This window comes from Carica papaya, chromosome 4, assembly GCF_054855325.1.
Source record: "Carica papaya isolate Zhongbai chromosome 4, ASM5485532v1, whole genome shotgun sequence".
Taxonomy (NCBI): domain Eukaryota; kingdom Viridiplantae; phylum Streptophyta; class Magnoliopsida; order Brassicales; family Caricaceae; genus Carica; species Carica papaya.
In genome coordinates, this window is record NC_142312.1 from 24,214,810 (window position 1) to 24,240,460 (window position 25,651).

General features: G+C 33.1%; 3 protein-coding genes across 7 annotated transcripts; 2 read left to right on the forward strand and 1 right to left on the reverse strand.

The window, feature by feature from the left end:
• The first annotated feature begins 6,747 nt into the window (after positions 1-6,747).
• On the forward strand, positions 6,748-8,888 carry LOC110818410 (protein TIFY 11B-like). The gene is made up of 4 exons (XM_022047294.2): positions 6,748-6,998; positions 7,510-7,714; positions 7,919-8,233; positions 8,444-8,888. The coding sequence occupies exons 1-4, from the start codon at positions 6,854-6,856 to the stop codon at positions 8,658-8,660; spliced, it is 882 nt and encodes a 293-aa protein (XP_021902986.1). The 5' UTR covers positions 6,748-6,853; the 3' UTR covers positions 8,661-8,888.
• Positions 8,889-10,056: 1,168 nt separating this feature from the next.
• LOC110818347 (oligouridylate-binding protein 1B) lies at positions 10,057-15,417 on the forward strand. 3 transcript variants are annotated; one of them, XM_022047187.2, is made up of 12 exons: positions 10,057-10,298; positions 11,908-11,969; positions 12,322-12,430; positions 12,606-12,682; positions 12,756-12,817; positions 12,921-13,008; positions 13,173-13,248; positions 13,335-13,365; positions 13,874-13,990; positions 14,318-14,403; positions 14,552-14,728; positions 14,905-15,417. In XM_022047187.2, exons 1-12 carry the CDS (start codon positions 10,197-10,199, stop codon positions 15,181-15,183), a joined length of 1,266 nt encoding a protein of 421 aa, XP_021902879.1. In that variant the 5' UTR covers positions 10,057-10,196; the 3' UTR covers positions 15,184-15,417. The 3 variants fall into 3 exon arrangements, with proteins under 3 accessions (XP_021902879.1, XP_021902880.1, XP_021902881.1); XM_022047188.2 differs by having other exon boundaries at positions 14,321-14,403; XM_022047189.2 differs by having other exon boundaries at positions 12,322-12,424.
• A 595-nt stretch (positions 15,418-16,012) lies between these two features.
• Positions 16,013-25,185, reverse strand: FLU (Tetratricopeptide repeat (TPR)-like superfamily protein). Of its 3 annotated transcripts, none has more exons than XM_088218311.1 (5): positions 25,028-25,185; positions 22,549-22,757; positions 22,113-22,275; positions 16,803-17,123; positions 16,013-16,413 (listed from the first exon to the last, which is right to left on the reverse strand). In XM_088218311.1, exons 1-5 carry the CDS (start codon positions 25,122-25,124, stop codon positions 16,211-16,213), a joined length of 993 nt encoding a protein of 330 aa, XP_088074437.1. In that variant the 5' UTR covers positions 25,125-25,185; the 3' UTR covers positions 16,013-16,210. The 3 variants fall into 3 exon arrangements, with proteins under 3 accessions (XP_088074437.1, XP_088074438.1, XP_088074439.1); XM_088218312.1 differs by lacking the exon at positions 25,028-25,185 and adding an exon at positions 23,808-24,980; XM_088218313.1 differs by lacking the exon at positions 25,028-25,185 and having other exon boundaries at positions 22,541-22,681.
• Between the last annotated feature and the right edge of the window lie 466 nt (positions 25,186-25,651).

Below are 25,651 nucleotides of genomic sequence, written 5' to 3' on the forward strand. Positions count from 1 at the left end.
CTAATAGGAAATGGTTAAATAAGAGGTGAGCAACACTAGCCTAATAAGGACATCACATTATATCACAAGCACAGAAACAAATGTTTGTAGAAAATCAAAACAACCAATAAAACATTAGATTTAAATCAATACATTTATTTAAAATAAAATCATTTACTTTTTTACTTACCATTAGGGAATTTATGAAAACAAATTACAAAAGCAATAATATCATACAGATCATAAATTCATGCACGACCAGCAACATAGAATATATCATAAATTCACATTTATTAACAATAAACAAAATCGTAACCGTTTCTCGTTTCACCAGCCTACTAGTATCCATGATGATCCATAGGGGTGTCCCCACTATACGTGAACCCTTTTCCTTAACAATCTTAATTACATATCCGATCTCATAACCTGTTCGGTATGAGCGCCAATACATTAAACTCCAATACCTCATTCGGTATGAGGGTGAAGTGGGTCGTCCCCATACCCCGTCCGGTATAAGTGCCAAATTACCAAGTCTTCATACCCCGTCCGGTATGAGACAACGTTCACGATAGGGTTCCCTATGAACCCGGTCCGTCCACCATCTCCCAAGATATCTAGTGATGCTGTCATCTTATCTATTATTAGATCACACTCCTTTCCTGTTTTCCCTTAATCTCCGTTATCAAATCAAATGTTATCACATAAACAAATAAACATGCATCCGACAATGCAATCATATTTTAAATCCCAAAATCGAACAGCGATCAAGTAAGACAGTAATACATGCATTTAAACCATAAGGCAATAAACCAGATACTATCATGCTTTTATACTGTAAAATAAATCAACAGAACATAATGTCCGGTTCAGGATCCATTAGCAATTCGTAATTAATTATGCACATCTATTTAATTTGTATAAAATACCGTATTATTATTTATTCGAACTTCAATTCTATGATAAAAAATAGGGTGAAGGGTCCTTACCTGATTTGACACCGAAAAGCTAAATGGTTTACTGCGCCTATGGGCGGTCCCTGGGTTCTCTGAATTTTTCTTCAGAAACTGAAACGCATTTACTGTACCCACAAATGTCCCAAATAACAAAAATCAGTCCCAGGGCCTACTTGGCCAATTTCAAAAATTCGGCACGGCGGCTCCGCCGTGCTCCGGCGACTGCTTGCGGCGGTGATCCACCTCGGGTTGGCTATTTTCGGCCTTTTTTGGCCAAATTCAGCCAAATTTACATAAATTCCTATGAGAAAACACACTTAGGGCCTCGGGACAGTGGGGCTCTTCGGTGTGGCGGCTCTTCTGACTCACGTTGCAGTTGGGCATTTTGCTCCGGTCAACCTGTAGAGAAGAAAACGGTGATCACAATGGTGGAAAAATTAAACGAAATTGGAATCGAGAAGGACCTCATTGGAAGCGGTTTGTGAAATTTTCTGCGGCGGCGGTGGCAGGCCTCGACGACATTTTTTCGACCAATTAACCGGTTCTTTCACTCTGATTTAACCATTGATGGGTTTAAAATTGAATTTCGTGCAATAGGAGAAATTTTTACCTCTTTTGACGATCGAAAAAAGTTCCGGTGCGGCGGGGGGTGGCAGCGGTCGGCTCCCCGGCAATTGGGCTATCTTCTCAGGTGAGGGGTTCTGGCGGCTAGAGTTTGGGTTTGGGTGCGGATGGGGTTATTTATACCCATTCACTTTTGATCTGGGGCGTCCATCACTTTTGATATGGACCGTCCGATCGCGATTAAATAGAGAGTGAATATGAATCGTTCATCGTGATTTAATCTGGGCCGTCCGTGCATGATTCAATCTGGGTCATCCGTGCGCAATTCAATCTGGGACTTCTGTGCGTGATTTCAATCTGGGCCGTCCGTGCATGCGGGAGCGGACTTCAGCCATTCGATCATGCGCTCGCGGATCGCCCATGTGGCTCCCCCCTGAGTGGCCTCCCGCATCAACGCTTCTACCACATGGCGCGTCCTAGTTGGTCGAGACTGTTGACCGGGCATCTAACGTGATGCAATTTTTTTAATTATATTTTGACCCTCAATTTTTTATTTTTCTTTCAAAAATACCATCAGAACCTGAATTTTCACCCATTTTTTCCAAAATTATTTTCAATGTAATCCTTAACTAAATTTTTTCACCATTTTATTATTATTATTTTTTTTATTAAATTAAATTAAAATAAATTCAATTCAATTAATAAATAATTATATTTATAAAAAAATAAAAAATAAAAAATTAAATATTGGGTGTTACAGACACGATGCCATGCAGGAGGCCACGCTGGCAATCCGTCTGTCCGTGATCGAACTGTCCGGATTTGTTCCAACACGCGTGGACGGTCTGGATTTGTTCCCTCTTAAGGCGCGATCGGACGGTTGTGATTAAATGCGATGAATGGTTCAAATTCGTTCCCTCTTTAAACGCGATCGTACAGTTCAGATCAATTTATGGTGAACAGTCCAGATTTATTTATTTTTAAATACGATCGGATGATCGAGATCAAACGCAATAGACGACTTAGATTAAAGGGAGACGTGTATAAATATCTCACTTTACACCGAGGCCTCTTAACATGTTTTCTCGCATGAATGAACATGAAATCGGTCGAAATCAGCCAAAACTAACCGAAAACGGCTAGTTCGAGGTAAATTGTCACCGCAGGCGGTAGTGCCGTCACTGGAACACGGCGGTGCCGCCGTGCTGGAATTCCAGAATTGGCCAGAAAATGTTTTTAACACTCATTTTTGAGTTTTTGGGGTATTTCTAGGTACTTGAAACATGTCATAATCTTCGAAGAAAAATTTAGGGAACCGGGGGACCATTAGTAGGCGCAACTGAGAGTTTAGTATTTCGGATACCGATTCGGGTAAGAATCCCTCATCTTATTTATTGTTATGGAATTGAAGTTTAATTATAAATAATACGGTATTTTGCGTAATTTAGAAAATTTTGATAATTAATTACATGTTACTAATGGAGCCGGAACCGTTTATTTATCACTGTTTATCTTGTCTTAACTTATTGATTGATTTTATAGTTTTAAAGACATAATAATATGCTAGAGTTTGTAAGATAATTCGGTTGTGTTTTCTTGATACATGTATTGTTTATTTTATGTGATTTACAATTAATTTGTGAAACTAAAAATTAAATGTAAACAAAAAATTGCTTGATTAAGTGAATGATTGAATGATAGCCTTATTGGATATGCTGAAAGATGGTGGACGGACTGGGTACATAGGGAACCCTACCGTGAACGTTGTCTCATACCGAATAGGGTATCGATGATTGGTATTTTTGATGCTCATATCGGACGGGATATGGGGACGGCAGGTTAGTTGACAATGTTGAATAAGAGTTTATGCATAGTGAAGACATCTCTATGAACCCCCATGGATACCAGTAGGCAGATAAAAAGAAAAAATTATTGTTTTGGTTAATTGAATATGAAATTATAATGTTATTTGTATTATTACCTCTACAGGTCGGTTTTGAAAGTATCACTACGGTAAATATGTAATAAATAATTTTATTGATAATAAATGAATTTATTCAAATTAAGAGCTCTATTAGTTATTTTTATAATTTTTACAAATCTTCATCTCTGTATCAGTGAGTAATGTGACATTATTATTGGAGTAGTGTACCTTACTATTTCATTAATCATTTCAAATCAAAATGATCAAGATTTAGATCCCGATCCATAAGAGAATTGCGAATAAGATGCTAAGTTGTTTATTTTTTATTTATTTTTTTGATTTTTCGTTTGTTCTTTTAGAAGGGTAATTCCCGTATCCCTATTAGGTATTTTAAATTATTGTGTAAGAAATGTAAATTTTAATTTTATTATTTCGTTTCCGCATTCAATTTATAATTTTTTTTTTAAGTTCCGAACATTTATATTTTTATACAAAATACTAGATGAATATAATTTCATTTCAATTCGAAATATATTAAAATTTGTTTTATTTTTCTAATTATATTATTTATATATTTTATTTTATTTGCATAATATTTTTAATATATATTTATGTCTTTATTATTTTAATTTTTAATATTAAAAATATTAATCGATTAAATGATAATAGACCAAAACTTTAAGCTAAAAATTTGTAGACCAAAGACCATGTTGAATATTATTTGTTGCAATATAATCCAATCTAATTATTTAGTTGGGACCAAATAATGCCTACTTCTAATTTTGAAGCATTATATTAATTTAGGAATGCACGAGAAAACTTGAAACTCAAAAAAATAAAAAATAAATAAATAAATTCATAATTACACGTGCCAAAAAAATATTCAAGTCACGGACGGATTAACCATTATAAGAAAAGTAACATTTCTCATAATTACTTGATGTGGGTTAACAAAATATTAAAAAAATTTAACGACCAATTTTTAATTATCTAAGTGTTAATTTATAAATTAAATTTAAAATTATTTGTTTTAATTATTTTTTATAACCAAATTATAAAAGAATTTCATCCTATTCCATTTTCAATTTATATATAAAATCATGGTAAAATTATTAGAGGAGGGAAATGTAAAAAGATACCGCGAAGTTTTTGGGTACAAATAATTTTTAAAATTTATTTATTTATTTTAAATTTCAGCCGTTTTTAGAATAGCTTGCTTAATTATATTCTTTTGCATAAATTTAAAATGTGAAAAAATTTAATTTTAGTGTTAGATAATAATAACATAAAGTATATGCTACAAATTTTTTTGTAATTATTTACTTTATGTTATGATTAATTGAACTAGAATTTTGGTTTATAAAGATATGGACATCGTGAATCACATGAAGCACGGTTGAGTCCCTGCGAGCGAGTTAAGCTGGAATCCAGATAAAAGCAATCAGATGTTGCCACGTGGAAAAAGATGGAATGGTCAAAGTGTCATCTTAATGCATCAAAGTTTATCACGTGCTACGAATAGTTTTTTTTTTTTTTTTAAATATCAGATTTTTGGAGCATTTCACGAAGAAACGTGAACGGCTCTGGTCGGACAAAATAATGGACCACGTGCTGTTTGTACAGACTGTTATTGTCGGCAAGGGAAAAAAAAAAAAGTCTTACCAAACGGAGCCTAACTCCGTCAGTTACTCCAGTCAGATTCTCATTCCTTAAAAATTTTATAAAATCATCCTTTATTTTACATTAAACAAGTTTTCTTTTAATAATTTTATATTTTATATTTTTAATTTATGGAATCTAAATGCTATAAAATATTACTATTGTTACCAGATTCACTACAATTTAATCTAATTTTATTAGTATCTTATTATCAACACATCAATGAATTAATAATAAAATTAAATATAATAAATAATTTAATATTAATTTATAAAATAATTAGTTATATATTTTTTTAATAAAATTTAATTTTTTAAATTTTAAATAAAATATAAAAATTTTAATTATTAAATTACTGTATTATTAATTCATTAAAAGTCATTAGCAATCGATACCACCAGCTAGTTGTTATTTTTTTTCAACAAAAATTAAAAAAGAAAAAAAAAATCAGTGGTACAAATAACTTGATGTCCATTTATAGTTACCTCTAACAGAATTTTCATTACTATTTTATATACAAATAATTTAATTACACACAAACGTGTAAATTAAAAATTGTTGACAATAATTCTAAAAGCCTCAAGTGGGTCAAATTTCACATTGAAATTTCCATTGGAGTTAATAGAATAAAGTGTAAAGGATAACAAAATTTATGGAGTGATTAGATATAGATTTATGAGTTTCTTTTTTTTTTATTTATAAAAAACAAAAATTTTAATTGAATTTTTTAAATCATTATGACATTTTTCAATAAAAATATATATTTTTAACTGAATATATTATAATTTATTAAAATAAAATTCAATTTAATTATTATAACTCTATAAATATATTAATAAATTATAAATTAGTAATCATCAAATTATAATATAATTATAAATTTACGAGTTTTATGTTTTTATTAAAATTTATATTCTTAAAATTTACATTTAATATAATTATTTTAACCACAATATATATGTAATCAGAATATAGATTATATCATATTATACTATATATGTAGATGAGCAAAAACCACATGTGTGAAAGGTGGAAAAATTTAAGGAGAAAAAATATTATATTATATTTATGCACCACGTTTTTCTTCTTTATTATTTTAAAATTTTGTACACTTGAAAATGACTGGATCCACCAGACTTGATCAAAAATAGAACAGCACCCACCCACCTTCCTACTTTTATTTTATATATATTTTTCCTCCACGGGGCCCCACTATTTTGAAGGAAAAAAAAACGTGCTTCAAAACAGGAAACTAATGTTAATTTCAAGGTAAATTTCAGGAATCTCTTTAATATTTTAAGAAATACCCAAAAAGCCCCAACACTTTTTTAAAATTAAACAAAAACCACTTTATTTTATAAACTATTACATAGTTTACTTTACTCTTTGATGGTTTTAAATTTTAATTTTTGATACTAAATTTATTATAATATATTAAATTGATTAAATAACATTAATTCATTAAATTTAACAGTCGACAATTTAACTGAAATATTGAAAAAAATATTTCAGCAATTTAATTAATAAATAAATAATTATGGTAAATTTGGTATTTAATGTTAATAACTTTAGAAATCTGGGATTTTCTGTATATTTATAGTCTTTGAGGGGGTTTCTGTAATTTTCAAACTTATTCCGAGTACAATTAAGTTGCGGAGAGAACATCCTCTCCTCTCAAATGCATAATAATCTGCTCCTTCCCATTTAAATATCCCACAGATCAACCTTTCTAGCTCTGAAGAAATCGGACGCTTGAGTTTCAGAGAAGACAAACATGTCGAATCTAGACCAAAGGTCTGGCAAGGCGCCGGAAAAGCCTAATTTTTCTCAGAAATGTAATCTCTTGAGCCGGTACTTGAAGGAGAGAGGGAGCTTTGGAGATATCAGCCTTGGCATCACTGGGAAAATTGAGCCCAAAGGTATAATTCCTTCCTTTTCTCTCTGTTTTTTCTTTTTTGATTTCTGGGTTTGAGTTTTTCTTTTCTCAGGTTCTGATGTAGATTGTGAAAATACCATCTTGGTTACTGTTTGTTTCCCGAGAAAATTGAGGGGACTGAACCGGGTCTATTCCGATTTTCTTTCTGGGTTTCTAACTGAGTGAATGTTTAGGTGATGGGCAGCGAGGTTTTCTATTTTTTTTTTTTTTTTTTTTCCTTTTTTTTTTTTTTCGTTTAATCATTATTCAAGGCCAGAGATCTACTCATTGCATGCAATTGAGTAAATAGATTCATAACCCTAACTTATTTAAATTTTTTCTTGTCAAAGAAAATAAATTCTCTATAAATTCATGGGTGTTGGAAAGGAGTGGTTGATATTATTTTAGAGGCAAAAAAGAAAAATAATTTAGGTTGCTGGTTTATCCTGTTCACAGAAACTGGTGAATCTTTAGATAAAATGTCTTATACCTTGTTCGTTTTGGTAATTTTTTAGGTCAAGAAATTTCTAACAAGCTTCCGGGAACGACGACAAACAACTTGTTGCCTAACATGGAAAATTCAACTGAGGATTCAAGACAAAACGTCGTCGCATCATCCCCCAATGTGAAACCTGGAGATTTCTTTCAACACCTTTCTTCTGCCTCTGCTTCCATCAAAGACACCTCCATCACCACCACTATCAATAATGGTGATTTAAGGTATGTTTGCCTCAACTTTCCTTTTTTCTTTCTTTTAAATGCAGAGTAAGCTGAAAATGAAACATACCCTTGATTGATATAAAAGAACTTGGTACATATGTGTGTATACATATATATATATATATGTATATAAAAGAATTAACCGTCATTGTCATAAACTTGATTTGGGAAAACTAATGGGAGCATTTGGCTTTTCTTGATTAGGAAACCATCAGTGGCGGCGGAGGCAGATCCTGCTCAACTGACCATTTTTTATGCCGGACATGTCCTGGTATACAATGACTTTCCGGCTGACAAGGTCAAGGAGATAATGGAGCTAGCTAAGCAAGGAAGCTCTAGTATTAACAATGCCAGTATTGGTAATGACAGAATTAATAACCCGGCCTCTGGCAATCCTGTTGTTCCTGATTTGAATGTTCCTTCCACATCTGGGAATGAACATAATACCCAACTTCACCATATAGAACGTATAGCACGAAGAGCTTCACTTCACCGTTTCTTCGCCAAACGAAAGGACAGGTAAAATTGCATGTTACCCGCGCAAAATTGTGTGTTAACCCATGTTACCCACTTGTTAATATGATGAGAATGATTTGGATTCTTCATGGGATATAATTCTATTTCAATTAAGTATGAGAATCTATACTAGATTATATAACTTTTTTTTGTAACTAATTTTAGTTTGAATAAACGAAATTGCTAAGTTGAATCATCATTCTTGCTTTTCAGGGTTGCTGCAAAAGCGCCATACCAAGTAAATCACCATAATGGTGGTCTTCATCCTCCCAAACCGGAGGATGTCAACCTGTTACCTGAGGAAGGTCAATCATCACGAGGCGTAAACCATGAAGCTTCGAAGCAGCTGATTCCGGAACCAAATGATCATCTAGAAAATGCTATGCAGGAGGAAGGACAATGTTCAAAGCATCTTGACCTAAGGTTATAGAAAAGATTTGTTCGATAATCTTGTAGGTTAGGATACCAATAGCTTTTACTCATTTAGTTCAATTAGTCCACATTTGATCAAATAGAAACTTGTTTATGTATACATATTCTTCTTTTCCAATGGGAGTATATAAGATGATTTTTCTATTCTTATTCTCATGGACCCATGTATGCTTTGTATCTTATTTTCATGTTCTTGTGTAATGCATGAAGGTTAAGCTTGATTCAAGATCAATTTCTAGAGTATGAATGATAATGAATACCATGGTCAACAATACAAGAGGAGCTAGCGATTGGAAAATTTGTGTATTTAGGGCTTCGTTTATGTAGTTATTCCGATTTTAGTTTAAAATAAAGATTTAAATTTCAGTTCATGTCTTAATTAAGATTAACATATAATGTCTTTAAAAAAATATATATTTTTTTAATAAAAAAATTATAGTCTAATATGAACTATCTATGTACTTTAGAATTTAGATAATTTAGGTGTTCAAACTAATAACATTATATTAATTGATTAAGAATCAAATAATTAAAGAAAATACATGTACTAAATACGAAAAATTCAAAACATAAAGCATTAAATTGTATCTTGTTATCGAAACAGAGAACAAATTAATTAACTTAATAAGCTATATAGTTTAGTCTCAAAAAATTAAATTAGACTGAATTATAGACAATGTCAGAATTAAGTTGTATGGTGGTTTGTGTTATACTTTTGGTTACACTTTTGATTTGTGATAAGATTTAAAAAATAGTTCATTCATTTTAGTTCTCTGTTTTTGGATTAGACTAAACCGATTCATAAAATTAAACAAATTGTTAATTTATTATTTTTAAAAAATTAATCTAACCCTTAATATTTAATAAATGTAGATAGAATAAAAGGTTATCATTATAAATTTATGATAAATAATTACATTAAAATCTGGTGAATGAATTGTTGTTATATTTTATTAATTTAATTATTTATGAATTATATGAAATTAAATGATTATATATATATATATATATTTTTTTTTTGGGTTTGTTTTATTGATTTTATTAACTTTTATTAAAACAGTTCGTTTAAAGAGAACATTTAATTTAATTTAATTTTTTTTAAAGAATATATAAACAATCAAATTCAAACTAGACTGAATTGAATCATTTTGAATCAATATCAGAATTCTTCTTATGCAATCCATAAAACCCGACGTCGTTTTGTAGCCAACAACGAAAAAGTTGATCTTGCTTTTCTATTGCTGTACCCATAATTGGGCTGAACCAAAACCAGCCACGGGCCACTGCAAACACGTCGAATTTCTATTGGCGGTTAGTACAAGTCATTTGACAGACTCGTCATTTTATTTATACTTCCAGCATAAAAATCCTCCTATAAATACCTTCCTTGTAGCCATTCATTTCTTCTCTCTGAGCCCTCTTCTCTTCTCTTTTTTATTTTTTTTTTCTAAAAGTTTTTCGGGGCCAGATACTTCGAGCCCTAGCACACAGAGGACATTTTCTCGGGAAACAAACGCCAGGATTTCCCCACAATATGCAGCACCAGAGGCTGAAGCAGCAGCAACAAGCCTTGATGCAGCAAGCTCTCCTCCAGCAGCAGTCTCTCTATCACCCTGGCCTCTTAGCTCCTCCTCAGGTTCTCTCGCTTTCTCTCTTCTATCTCTCATTTCTCTTAGAATACTTGCTTTTTACATCTCTTTTTCAATTTCTATCTGTTCAGTTTTGATTTGCTTAGCCTGTGTTGCTTTTGATCTTCAATCTCGATTTGTCTCGTGTTTGCTTATTCGATTTGATTGTTTCGAACTAGGGTTATGTCGCAATTTTGGTATGTGACGATTCGAGGGTCGTAGTTTGTATGTTTCTCTGTTTTCATTCTCTTTTTTTGGGAACTCATCCTAAATTTCTCACGTCGAGTATATATGAAAAAGGATTTTTGAGCAAGTTATGTGAACAAGATTGAGTTAGTATAAGGTAGAGGTTTCTTGTTTAGGGTTAGAAATTAGTTTTCCTAATGGTTTCGCTTCTATTTGCTTGTTCTTGATTTGGTTGAAGAGCATGACGAGGAATTAATTGTTCTTGAATGAGAAGGTGTGTTCTTGTAAGCATGTTGTTCCATTTCGCGTGTGATTTCAGCTACATGTTCCTTTAAGTTTTTGTTGCTCGTATGGTTAATTTTCCTGCTGTGCTCATTGTGAAAGAAATAACACTACTTAGTCCTTGTATTAAAGGTCTCTTAGCTACTTCAGGCATCGTACTATGCGGTTACTTTCTCCACTTCTGTGGTGGTAAAATGTGCCAATTAACCGTGCATGTGTTTGAGTAGTTTTATTGGCCATAGAAGCTTTTGTTATGCTGGATGTTCTAGAAAATAAAGGAAATGCGCACATGCTGAGACACTAAAGTTGCATCTTTTATAAACAGGAACTGTCTTTGGTTGCTTGGTTATGCAATGGTTCTTGCTTTTCATATGCTTCAAAATAAAATTTTCTAAAGAACAGGAAACAATAGAGTTGTCAGTATGGGTCTTTTCTTGAGTTACTGGAAGTCTTTGATAAAATATGTAATAAGTTTCTCCCTGAATCCTGATGAATTGAGGATATGAACCTTCCTCCAGGAAAGTTTGTATTCATAAATCCTTTACCTACAAATGTAATATTTGTGCTTGACATGTGGATGTTTGGCCTTTTTTTTGGGTTGCTGAAATTATTTGACCTTTTTATAAGATACATGAGGAGTTTCTCCTTGGACCTTCTATTTGACATGTATGCTACATGTGCACGTAATACATTTGTGTGTGACATGTGGGCTAAGCAATTGGAAATTCTGGCTCAGGAAACAATTTCTACTCTATTTCTTTTTCTAAACTGCAACCTAGCTGAAATAAGAGCAGAAAATAGTTGTGGAACTGTAGTATATCTGCAGGTGTCTAGCATTTGCTTGTTTTATATCTTTTTTCCTGATTATGTTTGTGTCCTATTTGAGTATTAGAAGTCAAACTGATAGTTTAATCAAGTAGTCAATCCAAATCTGACCAAGTGACCGTGGTTCTTCTGGTTTATCTTAAGACCTACTTTCTTTTCCAGTCTACTTCTTTCCTTATGTGAAGTCTCAAAATTTCTAGGTTTAGTTGTTTATATTCATTGAACCTTTTTGGTGAAGTATTTTAGATCTGGGTAGAGTGGGAGGGGCTTTTTCTTTATTTTGTTCCCTTTTTTATTTTCTTTTTTCACATTTTTATTTTGCAGATAGAGCCTATCCCAAGTGGAAATCTTCCTCCTGGTTTTGACCCAAGTACTTGCCGCAGTGTGTGAGTGTTTAGATATTTCCCCTTTCTATTTGGATTTCTTTTGTTTGATTCTTGTTTGCTTTTTCATCAGCATGTTCATGCTAGTTCCCATGTCACTTATTGATGTTATGCATGAGTTTGTAGTAATGTTCTTGACTCAATTTTTAATTGACAAAGTTGCTGTATATCTTAGTTAGTATTCTGTTCCAAACTGCTACCTTGGAAAAACTTTCTCAAATTTTGATGGTTATTTGCCAACTATATTGCTTAATATTGCATTTTCTGACAGCTGAGGAAGTTACTTATAGCTGTATTTATTTTTTGTTTTGTTTTTTTTAAAACTTTTAGCTTCTCTATTTTTGAGAAAATGCAGGTATGTCGGAAATATTCACATACAGGTGACAGAGCCACTTCTCCAAGAAGTTTTTGCAAGTACAGGTCCTGTAGAAGGCTGCAAACTTATCCGAAAGGAAAAGGTAAAGGTTGTGACTTGCTTAGGCTGCTTACTGAAGTGTCTTTGGTTGTATTGGCATGCCTTCTCCCCATTAATATTCTGTTTAGGCCTGGCGATGTATTTGCCTATTTTTTCCGTTTTATTAACTAGTTTTCCTGAGACTTTGCATATCATTGACACTCCTTTTATCTGTATTTGTGCAGTCATCCTATGGATTTATTCACTACTTCGATCGTAGATCAGCTGCACTGGCTATTCTTTCACTTAATGGAAGGCATTTGTAAGTAGTACGTTAATGATTTTTTTCTTCTTTAGCTTGGATTTGCTTAAACAATCTATTTGGTAATTTTCAGGTTTGGGCAGCCTATAAAAGTTAATTGGGCATATGCTAGTGGTCAGAGGGAGGATACATCAGGTTGGTACATTTTTTCACTGTTGATATTTTGCTTGAAATATTAATAGTTGATATCTTAGTATTTTGTCAATGGCCCTTATGATATTCTTGTCATGACCTGCAGGTCACTTCAACATTTTTGTTGGAGACCTCAGTCCTGAGGTTACTGATGCAACATTGTTTGCGTGCTTTTCTGTTTATCCGAGTTGTTCGTAAGCTTCTTCTCTTGAATTAATAAACTTTCTCTCATCTCTGTTATGGATATAATGAATTATTTGGGAAAACAGTTTTTTTTTTTTGTTAAAATGCATCTTGTGTTATTATATGTAATGTCTCATTTTGATGTTTATCCATCTGTGCTTTATACTTGTTATAGGGATGCAAGAGTTATGTGGGATCAAAAAACAGGGCGTTCAAGGGGATTTGGGTTTGTTTCTTTCCGGAATCAACAGGTCCGGTTTACGGTTTAGTCTTCTTTTGTGATCTTTCCTTGATGAAATTATTTCTTAGATTGATGTATATCTTCTTTTCGTTGCAGGATGCCCAGAGTGCAATAAATGATTTGACTGGTAAGGATGATGGATTTCATTCATCTAGTTGTTGTCGTCATGTTTGTTGCTTTTAGTCATAAGCATGTTAGAAAATGCTCATGATTATGAGCTCCAGGACTTGTTCTTTGTTTTAATTAATCTGAGCAAAATTATGGGGATTTTTTAGTGTTTAGGTTTGTAATACTAGAGACGAAAGTTTATTTCAGAAAAAAATATTATAAATATAAGTTGAAATTGAAATTGAGAATGCTGTAAATTCACGTAATTCTTTGATTATGGGTTATCGTCTTACTCATTTGGCGATTTTAAGGACCTTATTGACTTTTTGATTGATATATATATCTCTGCATATGGGTTTGCACACGTCTTGGTGCTTGTGAATGAATCACGCCATACTATTTTTATTTTTTTAAAAAATTACGTTATTCTTATTAGCAATCTGTTAAATGTGTTTAGTGGAGCTTTCCTAGCATGATTCTTTCTTGACCAAGAAGAACTTGATTTTAGTTTCAATTTGTTCTTTCAGGAAAGTGGCTTGGTAGTAGACAGATCCGATGTAACTGGGCAACAAAAGGTGCTGGTGCCAATGAGGACAAGCAGAGCTCTGATGCCAAAAGTGTGGTGGAATTGACAAATGGTTCAGGTGCATCGCTTATAAAATGGATTACTTTCATAAAATTGGAGTTTCTTTTTTTCTTGCATGTTAAAATATCTTTCATAAAATTGGAGTTTTTTTTTTGTTTTATGTTCAAATATCTTGACTGGTGCAATATTTTTTGGGTTGTTATCTCCTATTCTGCAACGCTGTAAATTCCATGATTTGTTTGACAAAGAAAACAGGAAGGAGGGAATGGGATTAGTTGAACTTCAAATGTTGTAATTATCATTAAGCTGCTATGCACTTGGCAAACAGATGGGTTCTAAGCTTTTTGACCACTGACCATCCATATCAATCACTTTATGTGTGCAGAAGATGGTAAAGAAACTACAAACAATGAAGCTCCTGAGAACAATCCCCAGTACACCACTGTATATGTGGGCAATCTTGGTCCAGAGGCAAGAAACCATTAACTTGCCTAGATTCTCTTTAGTTTTTTCTTCTCTATATATTGACTTGTCCCAGTACACCGGGGGAAAGATTAAATGATGTCTAGAGAGTGAAGATGATGAATACTGAATTGTTTTAACTTTTTGCAATCTGCAGGTAACACAGCTTGATCTTCATCGCCATTTCCATGCTCTTGCAGCTGGAGTTATTGAGGAGGTCCGTGTCCAGAGAGATAAAGGCTTTGGTTTTGTGAGGTACAGCACTCATGCTGAGGCAGCTCTAGCAATTCAAATGGGGAATTCTCAGTCATTTCTCTGTGGCAAGCAAATTAAGGTTGTTATTCTCCTTCCATTGGTTCTATGCAGTTTCTTTCATTGACCATACTTTTGGATGAGCATATTCTTGCTGTTACTTACATTGTCTGTAATTTATTATCAATTTGGATTGCCAGAATGAGTTTTATTGGTCCAATAGAAGCTGATTTTATTTTTATTTCTTGGTGACCATAGTGCTCTTGGGGCAGCAAGCCGACGCCACCAGGAACAAGTTCTAACCCACTTCCCCCACCTGCGGCTGCACCTTTACCTGGACTCTCGGCCACTGATCTCTTAGCGTATGAGCGTCAAATAGCCATGAGTAAGATGGGTGGTGTCCATGCCCTGATGCAGGGACAACATCCTCTTAAGCAGGCTGCAATGGGAGTGGGTGCTGCTGGAGCAAGCCAAGCTATTTATGATGGTGGATTCCAGAATGTTGCAGCTGCCCAGCAACTCATGTACTATCAGTAATTGTAAGAGTTTCATGCAGAATGCCCCTTTTATTTCCTGCTTTTGCAGGTTTTATTTGAGTGAGTTCTAAACATCTAGGAAGCTTTTAAATGTATTTTTCTCTATCTAGCAGTGAGGTTGTTACTATCTTTTTTCAGTTACAAAATGTTTGCCATATGTATGCACACAATACTTATTTGCAGCTTTTGTTTGAGCTGTAAACGGCTATGAAACTTAACTTACTATTGGTTCAAACTTATTTTATTTTATTTTTAGAATTTACTTACTAATATGGAAAATTAGTCATAATTCATGTATCTGATGCATATTTGGATCAGTTTTACTTAATTTTTTAATTCCAAATGTTTAATCAGAAGAATAATTAATTTGGGGATTAGGTATAAAATTTGTAATCTATTTTTATTTATGTTTTATAAAATTAAAATTTGAATCAAACTATTGTTATATTAGAACTTCGAGTTTCAAAAATTGAATAATTTATATTCTATTTTTTATCAAGATAGAAATTTCAAATCGATTACAGCGGCCTTCTTAATTTCATTTTTTTTGAAACGTCGGATAATTCCTGGTCAGTTATGGCCCCCACTGGGACCTTCAGTTGTTTGCAAATATAAAGTATAAGCCATGCTCCTCTATTAACGCTTGCCGTCTAGCATTGAACTCATGGAAGGTGAGTTAGCTATGTCTCCCTTCCGTTAACAAGAGGTTGGAGCCTCAAAGGTTACAGTCCCTTGAGAGCTGATAAAAAAAAAAAAAAAAAACACTTTGTAGTCCAGCTTTGACATCTTTGCGGTTTGTTAGGCTTGGTAAATAATGGAGCCCCACCGTCTACAAAAAGAATCACGCCCATCTTTGGATTGACATTAATCAGAAGTTCAGGGTGTTAAAACGAGATGATTCAAGAGTACTTGAATTCAAACATGCAGAAAAAATGAGAACTTACAACATTAAAAGCACATGCCAAAAACCTGATCTGCAAGCTATTGAAACCTCATCTGATATTTCAATTCTCAATTGTGCTACATTATCAGTCTGATTCCAACCTAGCAATGTACTTGTCGTAGAATTTTCCTGCTTTCTCAAGTTCTCCTAGTTCAGTATAACAGTCAGCTATAGCTCCATATGCTTCTGTGTTACCAGAGTCTTCTCCTTCTCGTTCAGAGATTTTTAAAACCATCGAGTGGTATTTAATAGCTTCCCGGTACTTGCCTTGCCTTTGCAGTGAGGCTCCTGAGTCAAACAAATTGCAATAAGAAATTAAAAAAAAAAAAATCAAAATTAAGATGCCATGTGCAAAAAGTACATGTCAGAATGGATATGTCAAGTTTTCTTGCCCAGATATATAGAATTGTGAAGCACATAACCGGGATCCATTAACATAATAGAACATTTGAAGTGCCTGTCAAGCTGCTGCACTTAAATGGCATTTGAAGCCAAAAGTGTTTCTTTGTTCTTCAGATTTCTGCCATTTATGGCAAGGTTCCAAGTTTACAGGCACAGACATTCTTTGTGTTTTGTCAAATTCAAAGCAGCTTGACAAAGAAAATTTTAGGATATGGAACAGAAGGCACAGGCTTAATTCGTAATATAATCAAATATCCAGATAGAAGAAAACAAACCTAAACCCCTTGCAGCCTTCTTTTCTTCAATAGGATCCTTCACACTCTGTGCAAGCTCCAAAGCTGCTTTGAATTCCACAAATGCCTTTTCAGGCTCTTGATTCCTCAAAAAGTTCTTCCCAGTTTTTAATCTAGAAATCAACTCTTGTTTTCTTGGATCAACAATTACTTCATTATCTGGTATTTTACTGCCAACAGGAGCATAACTCAAGCTGGGAGCATAGGACTCAATTTTAGCTTGTCTTCTTAGAGCTGCATTGATCTGGCGCAGCTGTTCATTCAACCGGGCCAGCTCCCCTCTCCTCTGCCGTGCAAGCAAGCCTACCCCATGATGGACAGAACCATTTATTATGTGTAGATTTATATGTGGAGAGTAATCATTTTGTGGATGCTTGATGAAATGTCATGGATGTAAAAGATTTCAATATGCCAAAAGACAGACAGCTTCTTTTGCTTCTTTATGTTATAATTAATTTGTTTTATTAAATTATCAATTACAAAAAGATTATAGATTAATGATTATAAAAAACTTAAAACAAAATAACAGAATTTAATAGTAATTAAATAAAATAAATGAGCAGTTACCAATAGAGAAATTAATAGAAAATTTTTGCTACTTATATATAGGTTATGTATTGTTCTATAACAGCATCTAATTCAGAGTGAATATAATATATTTTTTATTTTCAACATATTTCTCTAGTTATTTTTCAGTTTTATATTTTTGCATCCGCAATAATCTTTATCTTCAGTTTACTTCCAACAACTGGTATTATTAGAGCCTGGTTGGAGAACGGACATTAGCAAAATAGTGAATTTATGTTCATGAAATAAGAAACATTTTTAATTGATGGCTTCAGATGTTTGCGCAAGTATAGCGCAGACAATGGTTTCTATATATTTTGGAGAAAATTATGATATACGAAAGATAAAAATACGAACGTTACTACGATCACAAGAGTTGTTGGATATAGTTGAGAATAGTTATTCTCTATTTGTTGCTGGGCATCAACTAACACAAAGAGAAACAAAGAAATTGGAGGAAGATCAGATGAAGGATGCCAGAGCCTTATTTCTCATACAACAAGGTGTTGCAGAGAGTTTGTTCTCTCAAATAATTGGTGCAACTAGATCAAAAAAAGCGTGAGATATATTGCAAGAAGAGTTTCAGAGATCCGCAAATGTGATGGTCGTAAAGTTGCATACCTTGCGCAGATAATTTCAAAATATGCAAATGAAGGAATTCAAAAAAATAAATGTGTGTTTTTCGAAAGTAATCGAGATCGTGAACTAGCTGTGGAATTTTGGTGAAGAAATTTCTAATTAAAAGGTAGTAGAAAAATTTTTAATTAGCTTATCTGAAAAATATGAATATATTGTTGTAGCAATTGAAAAGTCGAAATCTTTGTCTACTCTTACAATTCAACAATTGATGAGTTCACTGGAGTCACACGAGGCAAGAAAATTGCAGAGTGGGAGCAATTTTGTGGGAAGTGCTTTTAGTACTAGTATTAGAACTCAAATTTTTTTTGAAAAATTAAAAAAATTTTCAGAAAAAAAGTAAATAGAATATGCAAAAGAAACAAAATCAAATTGAAAGAGAAGCAGGTTAGAGTCAAATATATGGTGTGATATATGTAACAAATCGAATCACAATACATCGAGATGTTGGAAGAAGAAATGCTGTAACAAATGCAAGCAGTTCGGCCATATTGCAAAATACTGTACAAGCAAAAGTCAAGTTCATGATCGTGCAAATTTTATAGAAGAAAATAAAAATTCTAAAAACATTTTCTTCGCATGTCATACTGTAATAGAAAAAAAAGATGATATTTGGTATCTGGATAGTGCCTGCACAAACCACATAACATATAACCAAAAATTGTTCAAAGATATAGATTTGTCATATAAAATCAAGGTACACATGGGAAATGATCATCTGGTTTAAGTTAAAGGCAAAGGTAGTATTGTTGTGCAAACTAAGATGAAATTTAAATTTCTTTGAGATGTGTTGTTAGTGCTATATCTGAAATAGAATCTACTAAGTATTGGGCAACTTTTATAAAATGGTTATGCAATTTATTTTGAAGATGGAGGTTGCAAAATTTTCAATAGGAGAAATAACAATTATTTGCTTGCTAGAGTTGATATGGAGATGTTCAGAAATTTTCCGCTGCAAATAAAATATGCTTCAGAAGCGACATTACAAACTGAGGTAGTTGACTGCTTAGATTTCTAGTATAAAAGATACAATTATCTCAACTATAATGTTCTAAAGCTATTAAGAGTTAAAAATATAGTTCAAGACCTACTATTTATCAATACAAATTTGAGCACATGTGAAGGATGCATCTTTGGTAAGCAGCACCGAACATCTTTTCTATCTAGAGGATCTTAGCGAGCACGTGAACCGCTTGAGTTGGTATACACCAATATATGCGGAAAGATGCAGACACTTTCATAAGGCCAAAACTGGTACTTTCTAATTTTTGTTGATGATTATTCAAGCATGATATAGATATACTTTTTAAAAGAAAAATCAGATGCCTTTGAAGTGTTTAGAAAATTTAAAGCCATAGTGGAAAGTCAAAGTGATCATAAAATTAAAGTTTTACAAAGTGATCGAGACGGTGAGTTTACCTCGAAGAACTTTGATAATTTTTGTGAAGAACACGGTATTCGGAGACAATTGATAGCAACATGTACTTCTTAATAAAATGGTGTCGCTGAGAAAAGGAATTGCACAATTATCGAAATGGCTAGATCGATACTGAAGGAGAAAAATATGTCTAACACTTTTTGTGCAGAAGCAGTAAATACAACAATTTATATCTTGAATAGGAGTTTGACAAAATTTGTTCCAAATGAAACTTCAATTGAAGAATGGAGTGGTTTCAAGCCCGTGATTAGTCATATGAAGATTTTTGGTTGTGTATATTATGCTTATATACCAATCGAAAATAGATCAAAGTTTGATAACAAAAGTGAAAGATATATTTTTGCTGACTATACTGATGGTACAAAAGGGTACAGGGTGTACAATTTAAAGAAGAAGTTGATGATCAGCAGAGATGTCGTGTTCGATGAGAATGCTTCCTAGAATTGGGAAGACGAGAAGGTTCAAGAAAAACAGTTATCTCCAACTATTATCTCATTGGAAAGACAAACTACTTAAGATAGCGCTTCAAGACAAAATGAGTCTAGTTTAAGCTCAACTTCTAGTCCAAATTCAAGTCCGAGTTCTAGTAGAAATGCCAGAGAAGAGTCAACTACTTGAAAATCAGCTTCAAGAAGAGTAAGAAGTTTAGCAGAAAAATAATACTTGAGAGCTAATAGATCGAGTAAAAGATCGTGAAGTGATCGCTGTTAAATAGATTTATAAAATAAAATTGAATCCAAATGGCTCAATTCAGAAGTATAAAACAAGACTCATGGCAAAAGACTTTAAGTAAAAGTATGACGTAAGCTATTATGAGATTTATGCTCCTACAGCAAGGCTAAAGACAATTAAAACTGTTATTGCTTTGTTAGCTCAAAAAGAGTGACGATTGTATCAACTTGATGTCAAATTAACTTTTTTGAATGGTTATCTTGACGAAAAAATTTATGTTGAACAGCCAGAAAGATTTTTAATTGAAGGGGGAGAGAACAAAGTATACAAGCTAAAGAAAGTGCTATATGGTCTAAAACAAACACCAAGAGCATGGTATAATGAGATAAAAAAATACTTCACACAGAAAAAATTTTAAAAAAATAAGAGCGAGCCGACTTCATATGTCAAGAAAACAGGTACTGATATTCTAATTGTCTCATTATATGTTGATGATTTAATTTACACAGGCAACAATGAGTTAATGCTCAGAGAATTTAAAAAAGACATGATGGAGACATATGAGATGAATGATCTCGGCTTCCTACATTAATTTCTAGGAATAAAAGTTGCCAAAAGGGATACAGACGTCTTTACATCACAAAAAAAATATGTAGAAAATATTTTGAAGAAATTTAATATGTAAGATTGCAAGTTAGTTACAACTCCCCTAATGACCAAGAAAAAGTTGAAAAAAGACGATGGAGCAAAGAGGGCAGATGAAACCACCTATAGGAATTTAATTGGAAGTTTGTTATATCTAACTGCAACACGACCAAACATCATAGTTGTTGCTAGCCTATTATCAAGATTCATGAACAGCTCGAATTAATTAAACTTCACAGCTGCAAAGAGAGTACTCAAATGTATTGAAAGTATAATAGATTATGGTATATGGTATAAACCAGTAGAAAACTTGACATTGATCGGTTATACAGATAGTGATTAGGATGGATGTATTGATAACATGAAAAATACATCAGGATATACTTTTTCACTTGGAACTGGTCTTTGTTCATAGTCGTCAAAGAAGCAGAGCGTAGTGGCGTTATCATTAGTTGAAATTGAGCACATAACAGCAGTGCGTGCCATCACACAAGCAGTCTAGTTAAAACGGATTGTAGAAGATATTAGTGAGAAGCAAGAAGAACCAACAACAATATTCTTCGACAGTAAGTTAGCAATTGCAATTAATGGGAATCCAATTAATCATGACAGAACCAAACATATTACTATCAAGTATCATTACATTCGAGAAGCAGTCGAGTAGTAAGAGGTACAATTCGAATTTTGTAGAACGAATCTGCAGTTAGCTGATATCTTCACAAAAATGTTGACTAAAGAAAAGTTCATATACAATCGGAATCTGATCGGCATGACGAAGAAAATAAATTAAAGGGAGAGATTGTTAGAATTAATTTATTTTACTAAATTATCAGTTACAAAAAATTATAAATCAATGGTTACGAAAAAATTAAAATAAAATAACAAAAAATTAAATAGTAGAATTTAATATTAAGTTAAATAAAATAAATGGGTGGTTACCATTAAAGAAATTAATAAGGAATTTTTGCTGTCTATATATAGGTTATTTATTGTTCTATAATATCATCCAATTCAGAGTGAATATAATATATTTTCTCTTTTCAATATATCTCTCAAGTTATCTTCAATTTTATATTTTTGCATTCCCAACAAGCTCTTATCTTTAGTTTATTTCCAACACTTTCAATATTTTGTTTCATCATGCCAAAAGTAGTCTGAACTGAAAGTTCTTTCACAAGGCAGGTTAAATAGGAAATTCACTAGTTTGTATGTATATATTGTTACACATTCACCATTTCTTGAAAGTCACATATGAGCAAATATACTAACGGGGAGAAACATGAAAGAACTTGTTCATGCTTATTGGCAAAATGTTTGCAGTAAAAGTAATTTACCTCCAACAGTAGCTCCTATAAGGGCCACAAATAGCAGCAAGGGCATATTGAAAAAGGAATTCTCAGCCTCGCATGTTTCTGCCAAAGCTTCAGGAGGTGTAGATAACATAAAGGAATTGGTAAAAAGAAATGCCACTGCCAAAAATCTTAGCTTCTGGTTTCCCTGCCAAACCAAAGATTGTTACTCAGGTTAGGGCTTGAATGCCTAGGAAGACAGAACTGAATAATATGAAGGTAACATAATGGAGATTAGTTTTTTCAGAGGTTCAAGCATTTTGTATATTGCATCGTTTACTGTTATGGTTTTGCCAATTTTCTAGATCTGACTATGAAATTTCAGTCATAATAAAAACAATAATCTGTATGAAGCTGATCGACATAAATTTACAAATGAATGAAACACAATAGCCGATACCCTGGGGACTCACCATCATACCTCAAGAGCTGATAATTCCAAAAATTTGGCATGAATTACTGGCATTTTACTTATGTCCCAACTTCCTTCTGACTTTTTGCCATTCTTGAGCCTTGAATTAATAACTTTGCTGCCTGGCAGAAGATGCTGAATCCCAAGTTGTTCACTTGGGACATCATCAGAGGGTGGCACATTCTTTCCTACTCTAAATTGAAGAGAGGATAAATACCCTGGTTCATTGAACAAATTTTGCATTAAATAAGTAAGGAGATGCCTCAACTGCACTCTGTGAAACAACAGTTTCTTGTTAAAGATATTAGATTCACTGTTAGAAAATTCTACAAGAGCATTATTTAATCCTAAAATCATCTTTTACAGTCATGTCATGAATTCTTCATGATATTCAACCCATGTCCACTTAAGAAAAACCGACATATATCTGTACTTTTTATCTATTTTATATGCATATGGCCTGATGTCAATAAACATTTCCTTGCTCACTGAAAAAGAAAAAAAAAAGAAAAAATGATTGCAATACCACGGAAAAAGAAAAAAATAGAAAAGAGTGGTAATTAGTGGGCCATGGTTGGAATGGACTCAAGCCTGCAAGAAGTTCATGTGGCCAATGCAAGGATAGTAGTATTCAACGTATTTTCTAACATTGCTGTGACATGGAGCTGAAGTTATGTTGGGTACCAATTGGCTATCTTTGTTTGATAATACTTTTGTCCTTTGAGAGAAAAAAAAGACATGGCGTAAAATGCCACCAAGAGATGCCACTCACAAAAATTTCTTACAACTCTTTTTGTTCGATAAAATCACATTGACCTTCAAATAATTAAATGTAAGTTTTTATAAAGGGAGCAAAAGGGTGAAGATGTACCGAAGATTCAAAAGAGTTGTTAAACAAGTATCAGAAGACAGAATGACCAAGCTGATGCAGAAAACAACTAAAGCCCAGAAATTTTCAGTATAAGTTTCAGGAGGAAACACAGGACAGCAGGAGTTGCAGGAGTTACAGGAGTTACAGGAGTGAGCTGGTTGGGAACAACTCACTTATTTCTTTATCGTTCCAAGCACTTGCCACCACAAAGATCCAGAGAGCACACATTTTGATAGAGCACAAAAACAGTAAATACAAGGCATACAGACTACAGAACAGAAAGATGTGGTGGAAAAGATGATGCAAGAATTAATTAATGCTGGTGCATAGAGAGGCCATTTATATTATGGTGGACAGGCTAAGCAAGTATTTTTCACATTTTATTCCTCTATCTCACCCATTTTTCAGCTGCAAAAGTGGCTCAAATTTTCTATGGAGACACATTTCAAACTGCATGGAATGCCAATAATATCAGAGACAATTTCTTTAAGTGCATTTGTGCAGGAGTTCTTCCCATTACAACGGGTTAGCCTGCAATATTCAACATAATATCATCCTCATAGATGGTGATACAGAGGTGATGAACAGAGAAACAAACTTGACATGTAAGTGTCATGAAGAACCAACTATTCTGATGGTTATACACCTCCTATGCATCTTCAATGTTTCAAATTTGATCTGAAAATTGCAGGATTGGAAGCATATATTGCTTGGGAGAAAAGAAAATCTCGGGAAGCTAAAATTTCATTTGTTAAGACGCAAAAAAGGATGACACAAATAGCAAACGAACACCAGACGTACTGAACCTATGAAGCCGAAGGCAGTTTATCTTCAGTTTCAACTGCATAGACAACATAAAGTGGTCCAACACAACAATCAAAAGTTAGACACCATATGCAAAGGACCCTTCAGAGTGGTTCAAAAGATTGGCAGAGTTAGCTACAAATTACAGTCGCCAGTACGATAAAGACCCACCCAATTTTTAATGTCAAAATTGATGACAGCACTAGAAGGATTGCAGCTACAGAACACACCCACACAGCAGCACGAAGACAACCCTCAACCCCAGCAGATTCTGGATAGAAGATTAGAGAAAAAACAGAACAGATGACTAACAGAATTACTCATCCAATGGCAAGGAGCAAGCCCTATGAAGCAACATGGAAAGATATCACTGATTTTCAGGCAAAGTTTCCCACATTTTTTCCTTAAGGACAAGGGATTTTAAGGGGATTAATATAATAGAGAATACAACGCAGTGCAAATGGGCGGGAACATACAGAAGGTTAATTGTACGGTTAGTCACAAACCGGATAATAAATACCTGTATCATGTTTTGAAACGCATTTGGAAATAATCAATGAACTCTACCACTCCGTCTACATGACTATCTCCCACCATCTATATCTCTAATATCAAATTTTCCACTCGCAACTTCTTTCCAGAAGCCAAACATAATCAAAACTTAAATGCAGTCGAAATTAAAGCTCACATTGCAGAAACTTAACATGGTAAAACAAAATTACATTCATTAAGCTTTAAATAACTTCATCACGATAAAGATAGCAAACAAGAAAATTCAAATGGAAGCTATCGAGTACATGAAGAATTACAGACCAGGAAGGTGAGGTTTTTCCGATGTGTGATCGGACGGCGCGGATCGGAGGGAGCACGGCCGGGTGAAGAAGCAGGAGCACCGGATAAACACTGCCATTTTAGCTCAGGATAAACACCGGTGTATGTTTGAATGTTTCAGTGTGCTGGGGTTATAAACGATGGATGTACCAAATTACTGAAGTAGCCTCCTCTTTTCACGAAATAACACCAATGCCATCGTGTTGTGGAATTTTAGGACAAAATTGGGTTTTAACTTTGATGCCGTAGAATCCAAACTACTCATTATTAGTTTTAACTTTTTTTTAAAAAAAAATTATAAACAATAAATAAATGGAGCATTTTTTTTTAAAATTTTATCAGCAATAGTTGATTCATAGGTTATAACTTTTATATTTTAATTAAAACTTAGGAGTTTAAATACTATTAAAAATATATAATTTATTATTTTGTATATATATTATAAATTAATAATAATTAATATATAATATTTTAATTAAATAAAATCAAAATTTTAATATTATTTTATCAATAAAATTACGATTATTATTTAAAATTAAAATTTACTGGGTTTGTTAAATTTATAAATAAAATGATTATTTCATAATAATTAAATTATTTTAATTT

Coding starts and splice junctions, on each gene's coding strand:
- LOC110818410 (XM_022047294.2), top strand. CDS start 6,854: ATGTCGAATCTAGACCAAAGGTCTGGCAAGGCGCCGGAAAAGCCTAAT. Junction 6,999..7,509: donor TGGGAAAATTGAGCCCAAAG/GTATAATTCCTT, acceptor GTAATTTTTTAG/GTCAAGAAATTTCTAACAAG. Junction 8,234..8,443: donor TTCGCCAAACGAAAGGACAG/GTAAAATTGCAT, acceptor CTTGCTTTTCAG/GGTTGCTGCAAAAGCGCCAT.
- FLU (XM_088218311.1), bottom strand. CDS start 25,124: ATGGCAGTGTTTATCCGGTGCTCCTGCTTCTTCACCCGGCCGTGCTCC. Junction 22,758..25,027: donor GGAAAAACCTCACCTTCCTG/GTCTGTAATTCT, acceptor TCAATGAACCAG/GGTATTTATCCTCTCTTCAA. Junction 17,124..22,112: donor TATAGGAGCTACTGTTGGAG/GTAAATTACTTT, acceptor ATCATGGGGTAG/GCTTGCTTGCACGGCAGAGG.
- LOC110818347 (XM_022047187.2), top strand. CDS start 10,197: ATGCAGCACCAGAGGCTGAAGCAGCAGCAACAAGCCTTGATGCAGCAA. Junction 12,818..12,920: donor TCAGAGGGAGGATACATCAG/GTTGGTACATTT, acceptor CATGACCTGCAG/GTCACTTCAACATTTTTGTT. Junction 13,249..13,334: donor TTTCTTTCCGGAATCAACAG/GTCCGGTTTACG, acceptor TTTTCGTTGCAG/GATGCCCAGAGTGCAATAAA.